General features: G+C 39.0%; 1 protein-coding gene across 2 annotated transcripts; it reads right to left on the bottom strand.

Annotated features, from left to right (window-relative positions):
* Window positions 1-905: 905 nt before the first annotated feature.
* LOC119194855 (adhesion G-protein coupled receptor F1-like) lies at window positions 906-16932 on the bottom strand. Of its 2 annotated transcripts, XM_062559751.1 has the most exons (24): window positions 16865-16932; window positions 14414-14550; window positions 14264-14315; window positions 14014-14157; window positions 13758-13931; window positions 12075-12110; window positions 11766-11921; window positions 11522-11689; window positions 10140-10184; window positions 9784-9828; window positions 8870-9100; window positions 7689-7795; window positions 7535-7593; window positions 7310-7449; window positions 7019-7234; window positions 6169-6387; window positions 5767-5898; window positions 5322-5497; window positions 3880-4047; window positions 2405-3781; window positions 2258-2299; window positions 2028-2090; window positions 1799-1865; window positions 906-1726 (listed from the first exon to the last, which is right to left on the bottom strand). In XM_062559751.1, the coding sequence occupies exons 2-24, from the start codon at window positions 14543-14545 to the stop codon at window positions 1656-1658; spliced, it is 4020 nt and encodes a 1339-aa protein (XP_062415735.1). In that variant the 5' UTR covers window positions 14546-14550; window positions 16865-16932; the 3' UTR covers window positions 906-1655. The 2 variants fall into 2 exon arrangements, with proteins under 2 accessions (XP_062415735.1, XP_037305196.2); XM_037449299.2 differs by having other exon boundaries at window positions 14414-16895.
* Between the last annotated feature and the right edge of the window lie 391 nt (window positions 16933-17323).

The following is a 17323-nucleotide window of genomic DNA, read 5'->3' on the forward strand; positions in this document are numbered from 1 at the left end:
GGGGATGACATTGAGCCCAGAGGTACCTCACAGAATTGCTTCTTCTTTCTTTCTTATATGTTTTTATATAGACAGGAATTCAGAAGACGTTTTTTCATATTTGTTTAAATTGTTATTCCGCAGTGCAAACCTACAATTTCATTATTTTTTCTAATAGAACCCCAAAGATTGATCAGTGGACAGCTGACCCCTGATGATTCAGACAGCGTACATTCTGCTATCACAGGTAACCCACATTAGGCCATGGCACTTGGTGTCTGCATTCCCGTAGCCCTTTTCTGACAGAAAAGTTGAAGACATAATTAGTTTGAAGTACAGGTAATGGCCCTTCTTCGTCAATGCTACAGTAGTTATCGTCATCAAAAATGTAATTTGTAAAAGGATGGATTCCTAGATTGTTTATGACCAGGGTATGCCACAGCTGAAGAGCCCCCCCCTCCTGTGTGGACAGGTCGTGGTTGTTCCACTGGTTGATAAATTCTGTTACTGCCCTTCAATTCTTTGTAAATAAACATAATGAAGACAAAATAGATGTAGTTCATTCAATGAATCCAGTATACCCGGTTCCTCAAACCATATCTTCTTCATTGCGTGTTTGGACTTGAAGAAGAGGATCAGGTGAAAATGCATTATGGTTGAAGTACTACCTCAAATCCAGTAACAGCACATGCACTTCCTGGTGTGGACTTCCTGTTTCCTTCAGTTGAAAGAAAGGCCTTCCTTTTAATTGTTATACTCGTGTTCACCACTGAACCGTTATATTCCACAATATTATGCAAGAGCATTTGAGTTGTATACATGAGCACATTTCACTAGTATGTGTGAGCATTTCATATGTGTATGAGAGCTTTTCATATATGCGTCAGGCTGGTGCGTGCAGGCAGAGGCAGGACTCAAACACAGAGTTGAATGAAAATGACTTTTTAATAAATCCCAAACTCGAAAGTCCAAAAATTAAAAAAAATCAAGAGAAAAAAACAAAGACACAACGAACAAGACAACATGCACACAGCCAACATTCGATGACATGACAAGAGACTGACATGACTTAAATTCACAGTGGAGGTGCAGGTGATTGTTTCCACCTGTATTCAATCAATCATCGACACTGCAGACAAGACAGGACAAGGCAGGGAGACATGATACACTACAAAATAAAACAGGACACGGACCCAAACTGTGACAATATGTTTGAGGTTTTCTTTGTATTTTACAGCTGATTTAAGACATGTGGCAAAACTGACCAATTAACATAAGAGATTGTAACAGTAAGTTAACAAAAGAGGAAGGTTAAATCCCCAGCTGTACGTTTTCAGATAGGTCGAAAAAATTCAATTGTAATCATGATGAGCCGTTGTTGTATAATTCACTACTTGAGTCTACCTATATGTAATGACTTATTATCTTTACTTGTTACTTGCTTTTGCGCTTCTTACCAAACCAAGAAAAAGTAGAAAAACAAGATATATGTTTAGAAAGTTAATTGTCATTGAACAGCTCAAAACTTTAAGTTCAGACACGTCATTCTTGCTTTTCTAGTTCTTCTCATTAGAAAACTGGGAATATTCAACGGAACTTGGTGCCCTTTTAGTTTGTTTTTTTAAACAAAACTGCCTGATTTTTTGAAACTGTCATTAAATACACGTAATGTTGACTCAGGTATTGATAAAGGACTCTGCTGCACTGGTGCTGCTTGATGTTGCTGCTTCTGACACATGGTAGATTTCTAAAAGATGAGAAAAAATTGTTAACAGCTAATTCAAACAAATGAAAAAATGACTAAATTTAAAAGAACTACTTCTTTTTCTGAGCAGTCGTTTTATCCAGTTTAATCCGCTGTGAGAGGAAACGCCACCATTTGTAATCTATGGTAGAAAAAAATGAATGGATGTAAAATGAAGTGAATGCTTCAGAGACTTGAGATTTTTGTGTGTAGATGAATCTACAATAAAAATTCATACGGAACAAAGAAAAACTATGTAATTTAAAAGATGTTATGTAACAGTTTGGGATATAAAATGACTTACCCTTGATGTATGATTTGAGCCTGTGCTTGATGTAGGTAATTTTTTTAACAGGATTGAACGGATCTGCAAGCACAATAAAAATCTTGTCAAATTACAGTACAATAATGCTTGTTGTCATTAGCTGCTATTCGATGCTAAGCTATAGTATTACCTATTAACTATATATCTCTTACAGAAGCAATTGAGTCCATTTTTTAACATGTAAAATAATGTTTTGAAAGCCAACATACCCTTGAATCGAATAGGGTCCCGAACACTAAAATGAAGAAACCCTAAAGAAAGATGGATGACATGCACATTTCTTTAGAATTTTTTTACACAAATATTCTGCTACGTAATTATTCAATCACAACCGTCATTTCAACTGTGGCAAATACCTGTAGTGAATTGAAGAAGGCGAAGGCAATGTGGATTCCCTGATTTGTTGAAGTTATCATGGTTCCGACTCCTAAAGCCCATGTCAGTCCGAATAAAGGAGTCAAAATGACCACACACCTTAGAATGACCACCACTGTGTGCTTCTCATCTGCTTGGGCAGCGTCTCCCACACCTCTTCGTAGCATTTTGAACACGACCACGAACACTATTAAAAGGTTGATCGAAACTATGGTCAAGGCAGGTATCACCATCGCCAGCAGGGCCTTTGTCTCAGACCAGTTGAGCCAACAGGCATCTTCTTTCCTGATGTATCCTTTTCCTGGTGCTGTGGCAGCAACAGTGATAACCGCTATAATCAGGGGGCACCCATAGCCTAATGCAAAGCCAATCCCCAACATGGTTGACTTGGACGTGTGAGAGAACACCATGACAGTCCGGTAGAAGAGCAGTAGGCCTGACACCAGCATCCAAAAGAACAGAGCTAGGTAGAAAAAATGCCCAAAAAATGTTGCTGTGCTGCATGGACCAACTGGAACCAAATGATCCCCTTTTGGGTTTTCAAGGGAATTATCTGCAATAGAGGCTCCGATGATGAAACAGATGTTTGCAATCAACAGAGACACGGCACTGTTAACGATGGAAACATGACGCATGAATGAAGTGCTATTTTTGGTCATGGCTTTCCAAACGTATCCTTCAATTATTAGACATATTACTAGGCTTGCCAGTGATATCCCAACACCAACATAGGTTATTACATCCAAGGCAAATCTGATTTCTGGAGGGATGTTGGTTGCCATCAGAATTGAGAAGGAGGTGAGATGGTTGCAGTTACAGGTTACCGTGTTGTTTATGTCGGAAAGAAATGTACAGCCCTCACTGTCCCAAGCGCCAAGATTATTAAAGAGTGTAAAGTTCCAAAAGACGCACTGTGGGCCCTGAGACAACGACATGTTCAGCTTGCTGTAGCTCAGAGTAACATTTTGAATTGTTACATTTATTTTAACTAGCACAACAGCAGCGTTGACGGCAAGGTCTACAACTTGGCTCTCATTGCTGCTGGAGTTTCGCACTGGCATTACATTGTTAAGTGTAGAAAAGGTGATGGTGGTTATAAAGACGTCAGAAAGGTTGATCTCTGGTATATTTATAGAGATGCTGGAATTAAAATCTGCCCTAAAGGAGTTGTTGAATGATGTTCTGTTTAACAGGATCCGTTGAGTCTGCAAGGCCACCTCCCCGACCAGTCTACCAGCGAGAAACTCCATTGAGCCCAATAAACTTGAGCTTGCATTTCTGGTTTCATTTGCGTTTAGAGTTGCCCAGGACTGTCTTGAATCATCACCAATAATGACATCAACTGTTTCAAGTACACCCTGGAGGTAAAGAGATATTTCATTTTGAGGGGAATACATAATAAAAAGTACACATATAACTTATGTTAAGAGTCTAAAGAACAGAAGGTTTAACTTACCTGGAAAAGATCCCCAGTGACAATCTCACCAATATGAGTTGCAATGTTCTTCAAGATGTCAATAATAGCGGATATGGTTCCAGGTGACTTCAAAATACTACTTTGTTCATCTCTGACAGCTGTGCTTAGATTTTTTACAAAGTTTGCCACTGTTTCTTCAGTCAAACGCTAAAAGAATGAAACATTAAAAACAAAATCAAAATAATTCATAACAAATGCAGTGATGTTTTTCCTCTGGCTTCTAGAAACTGCTACAGATTGTAGGGCAGGATGGAAAAATGGGCTAGCCTTAAGGATGATATCAATCCGTCCTTTAATATTAGGTATCTGCCAGCAGATACTTAATAGTTTAGCTATAGACAGCTGCTGTACCTGTAGCCTGCTGCATCTGACAGCTTATTACTTAAATATTTCTTCATCCAATTACTGAAGGTCCTGGTTGTACATCTTGAAGTTTGTCAGTAATTAAATGAATCATATAAATAAACGTTAACTGGGAGGAAGAGAGAAAGGGGAGAACCAGAAGTGTGTGGGGAAGACTCTCAGGTTCGGCTGCGGTAAAATGAGGTTTTCTGAACTCAACACAAATGGAATTACCTCGTAGTAACATTAGATAAATATTGTTTCATACTATTTGGTGGGGGCATCGGCAACTGATAGAATTGGAAAACAAAGGAACGAACGAATGAATGCATCGAAGGAACATGTTCAAAATTTGGAAGCCCGAATGGGGACGTCTGGAAGAATTCCGCCAAACAACTTTTCTCGTTCTGGGAGATTTATTTGTCAGATCACAGGTCAAGTAACAGCGCTGCATTTGCAAAGGCAGAAGCAGTTCTGTCGGCTGGCAGGCCAGAAGAAAAACTAACATCAGGAAGAACATCATGTTTTATAATTCTTGTTAGAAAATAAAAGATTTCTATTGGCTCTTAACAGGCGTAGAGGAGGAGCAGGTCCTCTCCTCGCAACACAAGATCTAATGTGAGGGTCTTCTAATCGCAATGTAAACATAATGACCAACGTGTGTGTGTGTGTGTGTTGTATGGTGCTCTGGTGTGTCCCTAAACCCCATCCTTGTCAGACTGGTGTCTGCCTGCTTGGCACATCCTGCTTGCCCTTTGACCTTGCAGTCTTCAACCAAAACAGGAAAATGACTCCCTGACTCAGCACTAAGAAAAAGCTTTTGATTATCAACTGCAAGTCTGACGCTGATATTACCTTAAGCGCAGGATATGGCACAGACCTGCCATCACAGAAACAATTTATAATAATAGAAACATCACTTACCAGTTGTCTTACAGTATGTTTTATATAAAATCCTTTCAATTCAATTTAGCAGACTAGTGACTATGTCAAAGTACTGATTGACCTGATGATGATGCTATGACACAGACCAAAACTTGAAGCCACATACTGGTGAAGTAGCATAATGGATTCCCTACCTCTGATGCAAATAACAACTCCTTGATTTTTGGTACGATGCAGGTGTCTTCCAAAACGGTCCAGTTTTTTGACACACACCGCGCGCTCCTGAACCCTTCTAGACCTGGGTCACAGTCTATGCTTGATATTGTGCCTTCTTTTCCATCACCGTACAGAGGATTTCTACATGTAACACCTAAAGAGTTAAATAATCAATTAATATCACACAAACAGATTATAAAAACAAAAAAACCTTTAATGTTCAGTTCACACCAAAAGCTGAGCAAACTATTCGCACGAGTAGAATCCAGGCGTGGAGGAAGTGAAAGACATGAAAAAGCGTAAAATTCAGGAGCAAATGAAGCAATTTAATAACAACTAGTCTGCCGCGTACACTCAAGCAAGTAAAGCGTTTGTGAAAATTTGCTTCACTTTTGGTGTGAGCGCAGCATGAGTTGCTCTTACCGTCTGTGAAAATGGTAATCTCTGTTTTATCTTCATATTCCAAATTATTAACTTTACAAGTGAAAACTGGTGGCTGGCTGCAGCTCTCTAGGGGGTATGTATAGTTGACGCAGTTCATTTTGGTAGAGGGATCTGTGAACATTTGTCAGTGTTAATGAGAGAAACTGTAAAACAGCTGAGTCCATATACACACACACACACACACACACACACACACATATATGTACATATATATGCATTTATATATACTGTATATATATAAACATATATATACATATATATATATATATACATACATACACATATACATACACACATACATATATGTATGTATACATATATGTATGTATGTATGTATATATAGGTTGAGGAATTTTTATACATACCAGAGGTCATACATACCATTATACATACTAGAGGTCAAATTTTCTGAACCACTGATCCATTTGACCATATAGGTGGATTGCACACAGCATGTAATGTTTGTTACTTGCCCCCCCCCATCACATTTAACATTGACTTGTCTCTTTAGTCGTATGGTGGGAGCTGGTTCAATATTGGTTACAGCTCTTTTTTGACTGTACGATATGATTCCGCCCGTCGTAGTACATTCGTAAAGTCCTGTGAATAAGAGAAACAAATGTCAATGATTACATTGTCTGGTGTGAAATAAAGAAACAATGTTAACTTTTTTTTTAAACTTTAACCTTTAAATGTATCTTAGACTAAACATGTTGACACTGCCACATTGACATTACTTTCCCAGATGACTGTAGCTAGTACGCCAGTTGAAAAGGAAAATGTGGCACCTAAGAGGATGTCCAATCAGTGTTGATGGTAAATGTAGTCTTATTGAAGCATTTTAATAATTGATTCTCAGGGATTTCTGCATAAAGGGTTTATTTAAATTCCTTTAGTAAATATTGCTCACATTTTGAGGCATTAGACTATTAGACTGTTTCCGAGTGTTGTCCATGTTGATCAATTTAGAACTTTAACCCAGCCACAGCATTAGTGTAAAATAGTAAATGGACTGTTCTTCTAAAGAAATATTCAATATAGATATAAGTCTTCAAACCACTAAAAAGTGATTTAATACAAAAGGTCATCATTCGCCAATTCACACGCATTGATACCCTAATGTTACCACCAACTGCCAATCATCACTGATCATAAATACTTTATGCTTGCAAAGTGATTTCATGGTAATTGATTGTTTATTAGTTAACAACTACAGAAAGCTATGACTTACCAATATCAAGAGGGACGACATTCTTAACTGTAAGGATTGAGGTCAAGCCAGATGGTGATGATGATACCTGATTGGTATTTATTCTATTTCCATTAAATTTCCAAATAAAGCCAGAAATTTCTCCTATATCCAACCTCTCAGAAACGTTACACATCAGCGTCAGGGTTTGGCCAGTGAAAATAGGTGATGTGTTCATGAGGTTTATAGAGATTTTACCTTTAAAAGATTTAAAATATATCAGATTAAAATTCAATAAAGGTGAATAATACTTACTTTGGTTCTTAAACTTACTGTTGAACACTGCAGTAACTGAGCCAATCACAGGAGCAATAGCCTTCATTGCACTGATGAGCTCTTTATTTGCTATCGCCACTTCACTCCCAATAATTTTTGTTGTCTGAACAGTAAACTCTGTAATTACGCTTCCTTCTCTGTTTGAACAAAGACAAGTCATCGCCGGGGTGTAAAATTTTGTACATCAACTAAAAACATTTTTGATGGCAAAATTGCCTTTACCTGAAACCGGTCACAAAAACTCCGAGAAACCCTGTGAATCCTTGATACTGGTTAACTAACTGTGGGAGAAATGTGGTTAATAATATCAATTTAGGAACATGAAGAAATGGGAAAAACAAGAATCAATTTAATGCAGTGTTATTAATGGACTTACCACTTTATTAATACTTGACTCAAGTGTCTTGTATTCATCACTTAATTTATTGTTTAAGTTGTTGTTGAATGTCCTGTTTAATTCAACAGACATTTCCACATTGAGGCCTGTTCATTTAAAAGAGATAAAATACATGAACAAAAAGTCAATACATTTTGTTGTTATTGGGGAAAAACATAATCTACTGTGAAGAAACAGAATCGTTAAAGAAACACATGAAAACGACATGTAAGATGATTAAGGCCGTAAGGTAAGAAATCTGAACTATCGATTCTGACTGTTTTTGCTGGTCTCGTTCTGGTGTAGGGCCTTCCAGAGAGGGAATTTCACATGCAATAAAACCCCTTATTTCAGGTAGACAAGAAACCACGACTCACTTTGGAATCTATTTGAATAAAAGGGATAAAAACATTTTAACTTGTTTCACAATTAAGGGTGTGTAATTTAATGTGGCTAGTAGAATTTAAATGTGCAGGCCAATATTCAATCTGTATTTAGTGCTATTTGCCAGATGACTTAACACACAATTTAGTACACTTAGTACACACAAGTTGAACTATTGACATGTTAAAAATGGCACACGAACTGTGTTTAAACTGAAAAAATATATGCAATGCTTGAACAGTACTTAATGACAAACATTGCATTTTTTTATTTTAGATATATGAATTGCCTGAGTACAAATCTCTTTGCTTTTTCCTATTAGAGGAAAAAATGTCAGGTGCTTAACATGCCCTGAAATTCAGGACGGGTTGTACATCAATCACACTTGGCAAAATAGGATATTCTTGGGGTATGTGGCGTCAATGTGGCAAAATAGTTTCCTTCATAGTCACCTCCAAAGTTGCGTGAATATACATTTTATATTAAGCCACTCATTAGGGTTTCACTTGAATGGATGCACTTTGGCAGACAGGCACATCATTATTTAAGTGCCCGATTGAATTATCTGCACCTCAGCAGGAGAGAATCAGATATGTTTTGTTCTCTTCCTTGGTCCAATAAGTGATATTACCATGTTTAAATTTCAGCATTTTGCCCTTACTAGAGGTGACTATCAAATATGACATTGGAATAGTGGTGTTTAGGCACCTGTTCCAAGCAATGTAATTAATTATAAGTCATATTTGGTGATTATAAATGGATCCATAGCAGAATTCTTTACTGCATTGAAACAATACCTGTACCAACACCTATAATAGTGTTGCTGGACGTAGTGGTTGGAGCCGCCGTGGTGGTAGTGGGTGTAGCCGAGGTACTTGTGGAGATGGTGGTAGAAACTGCTGTTGGAGTAGTGGTGGTAGTGGGTGTAGGCGAGGTACTTGTGGAGATGGTGGTAGAAACTGCTGTTGGAGTAGTGGTGGTAGTGGGTGTAGGCGAGGTACTAGCCATTGTAAAGTTTGTGTTTGGAGCTGGAATAAAGGTAGACATGGATGTTGCGTGAAACAGGAAGTTTTGGAATGCAGCAAATTAAATTACAAATGCATAAACTCTAAAGCTAAAAAGGTCTAACCATTATTGTGTCATATACATTTTCAATATTATTTTACTTTCTCTTACTTGATTCTTTTTGATTATTTGATTCTTATACTGCACCAATGCAAGTCAAATTCATCTATGTTTAACATATGTGGCAATAAATGGCTTCTGATTTTCTAAAGATGATTTCATAAGGTTGATTATAAAACTTTAAACGTTGATTATTACAATAGTATTTCAGTAATTGCCAGTTATCCTATTAGTTATTTCTAAAAACCCACTGGTAACAAATGCTGTTTGTATAGGAACTGTCTTTTTACATACAATTACAAGTACTCAAAGTATTTGTTGTAGGTGTTGTGTTGACGGCTGTTGTCGAATCTGAAAGATGATTTTATATGCTTGAATATTAAACTGAAACCCTTGAAAGAGCAAAAAATATTACATAAAGTATTTCAGGTTTGCCAAACAGGAAGTGGTAATTCTATTGGTGATTTTAAAATACCTACTGGTAACAACTGTAGTTGTTGAATCCGGAAAGAAAACACTGTCTTTTTTACATACAATTACAGTTACTCAAGGCTGGATTTGTATTATGTATTTTTTACACACTTACTCGTGGTATTTGTCATAGGTGTTGTGTTTATAACCGTTGTTGAATCTGAAAAGATGATATTAAAAGCTTTAATATTTATCCGAAGACCTCGAAAGGGAAAATAAATTACAAAAAGTTATTGAGCAAATGTAAACCAAGAAGCGATATTGATTAAATTATATTTGAGTCATAAACAAACTCTTTTTGCAAGAATGAAAAACAATGTCAGAAAAGTAGAAAACAGTCAAATTGAGAATTCACCAAATGATCTATAATAATAGTTAATGAATCTGAAAAAAAACTAAGACATTCATCTGTTTGTTAAGTGTGACCTAAATCCTATTTGTAAACACTTCTATAATATCTTCGAGTCTTACTTGTTGGTTTCGGAGTTGTTGTTGTATTAGAACATGCTCTAAAGTCTGTAAGCAGGAAGAGAAACAGAAGATCGTTCTGAGTAGATAAAGATGTAGACATGTCCGAGGTAGTTACTACTATATTTTATAAGTTGCACAGTTTGTTTGAATGTACTACATCACCACACTTTGATATTACACTTGGAAAAGGGACACATCTTTAATTTAAAAGACAATTCTAATTAAAGCTGCTAGCAGCATTAAACGGGCTTTCACCACCCCTTTGCGTGTCGGGTGGAGTGACGTTTTGATTGCACAATTGCGCGAGAGCCGATGGCCTAGAGGTTTGCTCCAAGCCAACGAAGCCATGGACCCGGTTCAATTCCTGTAAGAGGCATATTTTTTTTTTCTTCTCTTTTTATCCGCGTGATATAACAAAGAAATCCAGTTTACTCTCCTTGGTGAGGTTAATGACTTAACTTTCACACTTTAGATGTTGACTAATATCATACTAAGGCTCTTAGAATTTTATATATAGTTTATACAGAATACAGAAATTCATTGACAACATTGCTGGAATCTCCTCTGCCTTAAGATTGCAACATTACTTTTAGCTGAAAGTACATGACTTAACTGATTTAATTTTAATTTACCAATACATAATGCCCTGGAGGAGAAGCGTATCTTACTAAATTAAGTGAAATAAGGAGAAGATCATTCTCGGTCTGTACTTTATATGTTTCTTCAGGTTTTACGGCTTTCACTTTTAAGTGCAGCAGATTGCTGGGCAACGACAGCAGCGGAGGTAAAGCTGATGACTCAAGCAGGAAGTCCCCCTGTAGGTCTGACTGTCCCTTTTCAGAGACCGCTCGGTAATTGACTACAAAAACTCTTAGTCTTGATATTATATCAACCTAAAGGATTAAACAATAACATTTAATAATGAATAACTAAATAACTGCAAATGAAGAGCTCCCACAGATAGCATTCCTTGCCTTGACTGAATGGAGGTGATCCACCACATTTGATATGGTGGGTATATTTAATTGCGCAGTTGCATGAAAGCCAGGGGTCAGAGGTTAGATCCATGTTTAGATACCTGTAGACTCAGGTACAATTCCTGGCTGACCAATAAAGTTGTTCTTTTTTTTCTTCCTCTTTTTAATCACTTGTCTGGCTGATATAAGAAACAGAGAGCTGTAACTGATGTAGTTTGCATCAGCCGTGGACTCAGGTTCAATTCCTGAGTAAGGCACTTAATGTTTCTTCTTTTTTTTTTCATTTTTTGACCACGTGTCCGGCTGACTGCTGCTCCCCGACACGCAAGGGGTGGCGAAGGCCCGTTCAACGTTGCTAGTTATTTATTGTCTTTTATCTGACGGATAGGAAATAGCAATGCTTACTTGCAATTGGTTCACAGAACTCTCCACCTGAGGGAAGTCCTTTTATGCACCCACAGGTTTGATTGGTCGCATTACTGCACGCACTGTAGATGTCACACCTGTCACATGACCAAGCAAACTGCTCCTCACACTGACAATGCAGTCCTCCGAGGGAGTCCGGGAAACACCCTTTTGAAGTGATCACTGATCAATCCCCTCTTAAAAAAGCCACGTCAATGAACAAATAAGCAGCAACAGTTCTTACCTGTGGTGAAGTTGAAGCCTATTACTATTAAAGATCTAGTGAGGGTTTGGGGGAATGACAAACGTGTCAGATTGTCCTGAAACATCTGAATGAAATTTGATGACACACTAGAGACTGGGAAGCGCAAGTCAACGACTATTTCAATGTCCACCGGGTCTGTGGAGAAGAACATGACAGAAAATCTATTACCACCAAACAAATATACATACTTTTCATTTTACACCTATCAATACATTTTGTGATGTTGCAGTCTTGATTTTATAATGCCACACACACAGATCTTCATTCTCTACATTTAATGTGACATACCGGCTGGTGTCAGGGGCGGTGGCTCTGGGGTTGTGTCTGGGAAAATAAGGACAAACGCCAGAACTTTTAGTCCCATAGTACAGTGTAATTCATTTTGAAATGTCATTGTGCCGGCACAAGGTGCAAGAAAAGGGCATCATCACGGCTGTGCATCGCACACATAGGCTCCTTGAGTTGAGTTGTTTAGTTGTTCACATTCTGACTTTTTCCAATCCGGACACAGGTGCCCTGAGGCCTTGTCATATTATAGTATTATTTCATACTAAAATCCCTTTTAACATTATTTCTTGACGTTCATCTGCAAAATTGTTTAGAGGACACTCAACCTTTGTTTTGTTAGAATGTATTTAAAACGTGTTGTTTAATTAATTTCTTTTACAGGGTATGCATAAAGTTTTCCATGGATATAAGATGTTGTGTTCGCAGTAAATAACTCTTCGCCTTAACAACAGTTGCATCTTCACAGCATTTTTCTTTCTCCGCTCACTTCCTGTTAAACCAAAGCGGCAACTCCCAGTTCCGAGAAATAAAGCCATTACGGAAATGTCTTAAAACACTGTACTCGCTCTAATTAATTGCAGGGGAAACTCCTCCCAGGAAGTGACTCTACTTCTCCTTTGACATTGTAGAAATGCATGAATGTACTATAAAACACTTGCACAAACTTGAAATTACAGAATGTCCACGTTGAAATGATAATGCTTAGAAGGATGTTATAAATAAAGACGAGCAAGCCTAATGACAATGTGTATTCGTAACTCGTAACATAGAGCGAGACCAAGTCGTTTTTATTACCTCACCACAATGTGGGGCTTTTAATAAGAGCCCCCTCAGTAAAACAAAATGGAGGCCGTACCAGGTTCTAAGTTGTACAAAACAACACCTGCTGTTGTGGAAGCTAATGCATTAGAACTACAAAATGGACAGTTATAACAAATCAAACACCAGCATGTTTAACCAATGAGAGGCGACAACGCTTTTAGTTACGTTTTGAAACTTTTCCCACTCTGACTCTTCTTCAAGTCTACCCAAATCATTTTTGAACACAATCATTTTTCCCTCAGCAAACATTGTAAACATGAGTTTATGGTCTCAGTCTTCAATACAGCATGATGTTAATTTAGTAATTGATGGTCTATTTAGAGTAGAATAAACGGTAGAGTAGGGTGCACTTAAGGGCGGGGCTTATGGGATAAATCAGTTGCTACAGCTACCTGTACATGGCGTGACAAAGTCTTTCCCCTGCAGCCAAAATTCCATATTCAAAGTGTTAAAGGGCAGCTTAAGGACCAATGTGTGACCTGAGTGAATATGTTCACTTCTTATGTACAGTCCATGATGGTCACACCTCTAGTGATACCAGCTGCACACTGCGATGCTACATCAAATCAGATGAATAGAAAGAAGAACAAGTATTAATGTACAGTGTTAAAAGAATCTAAACGAACCATGCCGCAGTTATTTTTTTCTGCAGATGTGATGACATATGTGTAATGATAGGCATTCTATTCAGTAACTACAAGGTGGCAGTATAGCTTTTCTCTACCGTGTGATGCTATATGTGAGGAATAGAAGACCACAGTGCACAAATGTTTATGCGTGACTTCTTAATAAACAGAAGGCTGAACATTACAACATGTATGGACCGAGACTGATGCGTTTGTGCTGCACAGCGGGGCCTACCTGCTCCACTGGCGTTTGGCTGACAGTACTGGCCGTCAGCTGGAAGGGCGCTAAGGCATCCACACGTGCCACCGATGATGTCATCGCACGCATTTTGGTTAACGCAGTGGTTAGATGACCAAGCGTAGCTCTCCTCACATCTGCACTGGTATGCTTCCTCAATCGGTGAACACACTACAGCACGTGAAGTAACGACAAGCTCAGTGGTGCTATATAACGTATAACACTGTGGTACCACAGTGGAAGGACATTGTACCTGTTGTGGTGTTGATGCTGGTAATTTCAAAGGATGTGTTAACCAGTAGAGGAGGTCTGAGGTTGCTCACAAGCGCTCGGAGGCTCCGCGGGTCAGAGGTGTTGATAACAACTTGTAATATGTAATCAAACGAACTCATTGGAACTGTGGACACATGGACGGACATAATTAGACACTGAACTCTCTCCAGAGAAGAGTTTAGGACAGGTTTTGGACTGCCGTTTTCTGTTGATATCACAATGGGACTCACCCGCTCGTTTTTCTCTGGCATTAATGTGTGACGCTTTTGTACACACCGGTTCCTGCAGAAATCAATGAGGAGCTGACGGTACTTGTTTGTCAACACTTATATGAATACTTGCAAAACTACAAACCACATATATTTCACATCTTCACTTACGTTAAGTGTTGTATTAGATGATATTCCCATCTCAAAGAATGAACTCACAGACTCTCTGTAAGTCTGATTCTGTAGACACGGCTGTATTACCAGGAGGAGCACCAAGAATCCTGCTGCCTGTGACAGTGTCATCGCAGCTAGAAGGAGCACACGTGCAACACAAGGATTTGTCATTACCAAACCGGTCAGAGGACATGTGTGCGAGGGTACATGTATCCCAAGGATTATTGCTGAGTATTTGTTACGTTGCTTGTAGGGGGAGGCAACGCAACGACCCGCCGCTCGTGACCTCAATGCAGCCTGGGTGAAAAAGGTGCAGTGTGTGTGGGTGCACTGATGATCAAACACAGTTTACCCGTAAAAAGGAAATGTTTATTAAAACAGATAAACATGTATGTATACGGGTTGCTTGGGAAAAGGGGCTGGACGGAACCAAAACAAAGAACAAAGCAAAACCGTATCTCTGGCCTACCTGACCTGAAACACCTCCCCCCCCCCCAAAACTAACCTAACTTTGAGCACTAACAAGGCTCACTAACCAAAATACAGAGGGCTGGTCCGCCCAGGTCTTGCCTAGTGTCTCTAGACAGGAGGAATGACTACGGGTGGTGTAGGCCCATGGGCAGCTTGCCTACGCACTCCCAAGGTGCTTCCCCTTTTCCCTGGGAACAAAACGAATAGGCAAAACACAGAACTGACAATACGCTCTCACAACAATACAGAACAAAAGTCACAGAACACAATCAGAGTCACCTATCACGCTTACTACCCCCAAACAGGGCACCAGAGAGAGCGTGAGCCACTACAAGTGTGACCTCTTATATCCCTCAGAGGCTGGGAGTAATATGTTCTGCCCCTGACGAGTGGGTGGGGCCAGGTCTCCAATCTGGCTCCTGGAATCACCTGTTGGAAAGGGGAGACAACAAGCAGACACAGAAACTGGGGAACGTAACAGTATTGCACATGTAGAAGTTTGGAACTCCAAGACGTCGTTTGATGTTGTGCTGCAGCCAAAGCTTTTTTTTTCAAAATGCTTCCAGGAGGCCAAAAATTAAAAAAAATACGTCAAAAAAGCATTATGTGCAAATCAGTCCAGCTCCATCAGGAGCTAAAAGCTAACACGGAAAACAATGCAAAAATCGCTAGAGAACTTGTCGCTGAATCCAGAGAAATCTGTAAACATTGCTCTCAGACAAACCTTTCAAAAGTAAGAGAAAAAACACTAAGACATCGAACCGTATGAATCATAAATGCCACTCATCTTTGCTGTTTTCAACACTAATATGAATTGAATTGTCTGTTTCTGCAGTTCCCTCATGTATTATCCACTTATGCTTCCTTTGAGAGATTAACTTTCCAGGTGGATGCTCACTTTTCTGTGGTGTTAAATCCACTCCACCTGGTTTAAAACGTACTTATTACTGACTAGATGTTAGCTTCATTACACTGTTTAGAAACGATGAGGGACTCCACACCTGACGCTTTGAAGTAGATGGGTTGAATTTGGACCCACTACATACCGCCCCCCCCAAAAAAGTTGTCATTTCACTTTTTTTGAAATGCATTGTAAGTCACTTCGGATAAAGGCGTCAGCTAAATGACATGTAATGTAATTAATGTAACGTAATTTCACCTCTTTTCCCCAAATCATGTGTCACATGTTATTCTTACGTTATTTTGGGAGACTGGCCAGATAGTCTGCTGTGTGAGCGTGTAACAGACATCGTACTAACCATGATTCCGAAGAGAATGTAGGGAAACAAGTTTTGGGAGCCATTTCAGCCAGAGGGAATTATGTTGGCCGATAACAAGGGAAAACAACAAGATCATACACGCAAATCCAGAGTTCTATTTTACTGTGTGTGTTAATTATGGTAAAATTATGGTAAAAGAGATCAGGAAGCTCCTGCGAGAGCGACAAGTGGACTTTGAAACAGTTTACCCCGTCAACGTACACGTCACCTCTGCTGCGTGGACAAAAAGCCTCGAGGACAGATGGAGAGTGACTTCAGTTATGGTTCAGGCAGACGTTTCCATATAGCTTCGTGGAAGATATTGTTTTCTGTCTTATTAATACTCTGAATCTCGTTTAATGCACCTTGCAACATTTCTACCTCTATTTATAGCCCCCTCCTAGAACCATCAGATTATGGTTCTGTTTATTTTGTCTTGTGTCTCCTCATCAGCATTTTTTGTTCTGTTTTTGAAGCTCTTTGTAAAGTGCCTTTTTTTAATGATTATTGTCAGTTACAGTAATAACACCCTGCCTGAAGATGTATACTGCTTTCTCAGATTGGTTGCTTAACAGTGTTTCCCATTACCATTATAAACCCAATAAAAGGTGTCCAATAAAAAAAAAAGTTTGTTAGCAACAGTTTCAATGGAAGCATAATAACCACTGGCAAGAAAAGCTCAAGTAGTGTTACTAGGATGGTAATTAAATTTGTTTACCTCTCAATGTCTTGTAGCTCCCAAAAATGGCTCCTCGGGAGAGGACAGTCAGTAGAGACGGTTAGTAGTCTCCAGATATCAACAAGCTTCCGGGAATAATCAGTCCACATGAGTCACAAATCTGTCCAGCAAGTTCAACAAGTTTTTTTCTTGGCCTAGAAACACTATTGGAGTGATGTTATATTGTTTGCTTTCCTGCGTACTCAAGTCCGGTTGAATTGCATTCATTTGGGAATAATGTAGGCTTCGTAGATCACGGAAAGACGTTTTGGGGAAAGCCTGGTCTGATTAGGCATCCATCCAACTTTGGATGGACCTGGACTCATTTCTAAGAATCTGACCCAGAGTTCCGACCAGGAAGCAGAGTCGCATTCTTCTGCGCTTCCTTCCGAGCAGTCACTCGCCCAAACCATAATTAACTCCATAGAAACCGTCTCTGTCCCACGGACACAGTGATTT

This window comes from Pungitius pungitius, chromosome 20 (genome assembly GCF_949316345.1).
Source record: "Pungitius pungitius chromosome 20, fPunPun2.1, whole genome shotgun sequence".
Taxonomy (NCBI): Eukaryota; Metazoa; Chordata; class Actinopteri; order Perciformes; family Gasterosteidae; genus Pungitius; species Pungitius pungitius.

Coding starts and splice junctions, on each gene's coding strand:
- LOC119194855 (XM_037449299.2), bottom strand. CDS start 14,587: ATGACAAATCCTTGTGTTGCACGTGTGCTCCTTCTAGCTGCGATGACA. Junction 13,932..14,013: donor CAGCATCAACACCACAACAG/GTACAATGTCCT, acceptor CACGTGCTGTAG/TGTGTTCACCGATTGAGGAA. Junction 2,091..2,257: donor GGACCCTATTCGATTCAAGG/GTATGTTGGCTT, acceptor TTGTGCTTGCAG/ATCCGTTCAATCCTGTTAAA.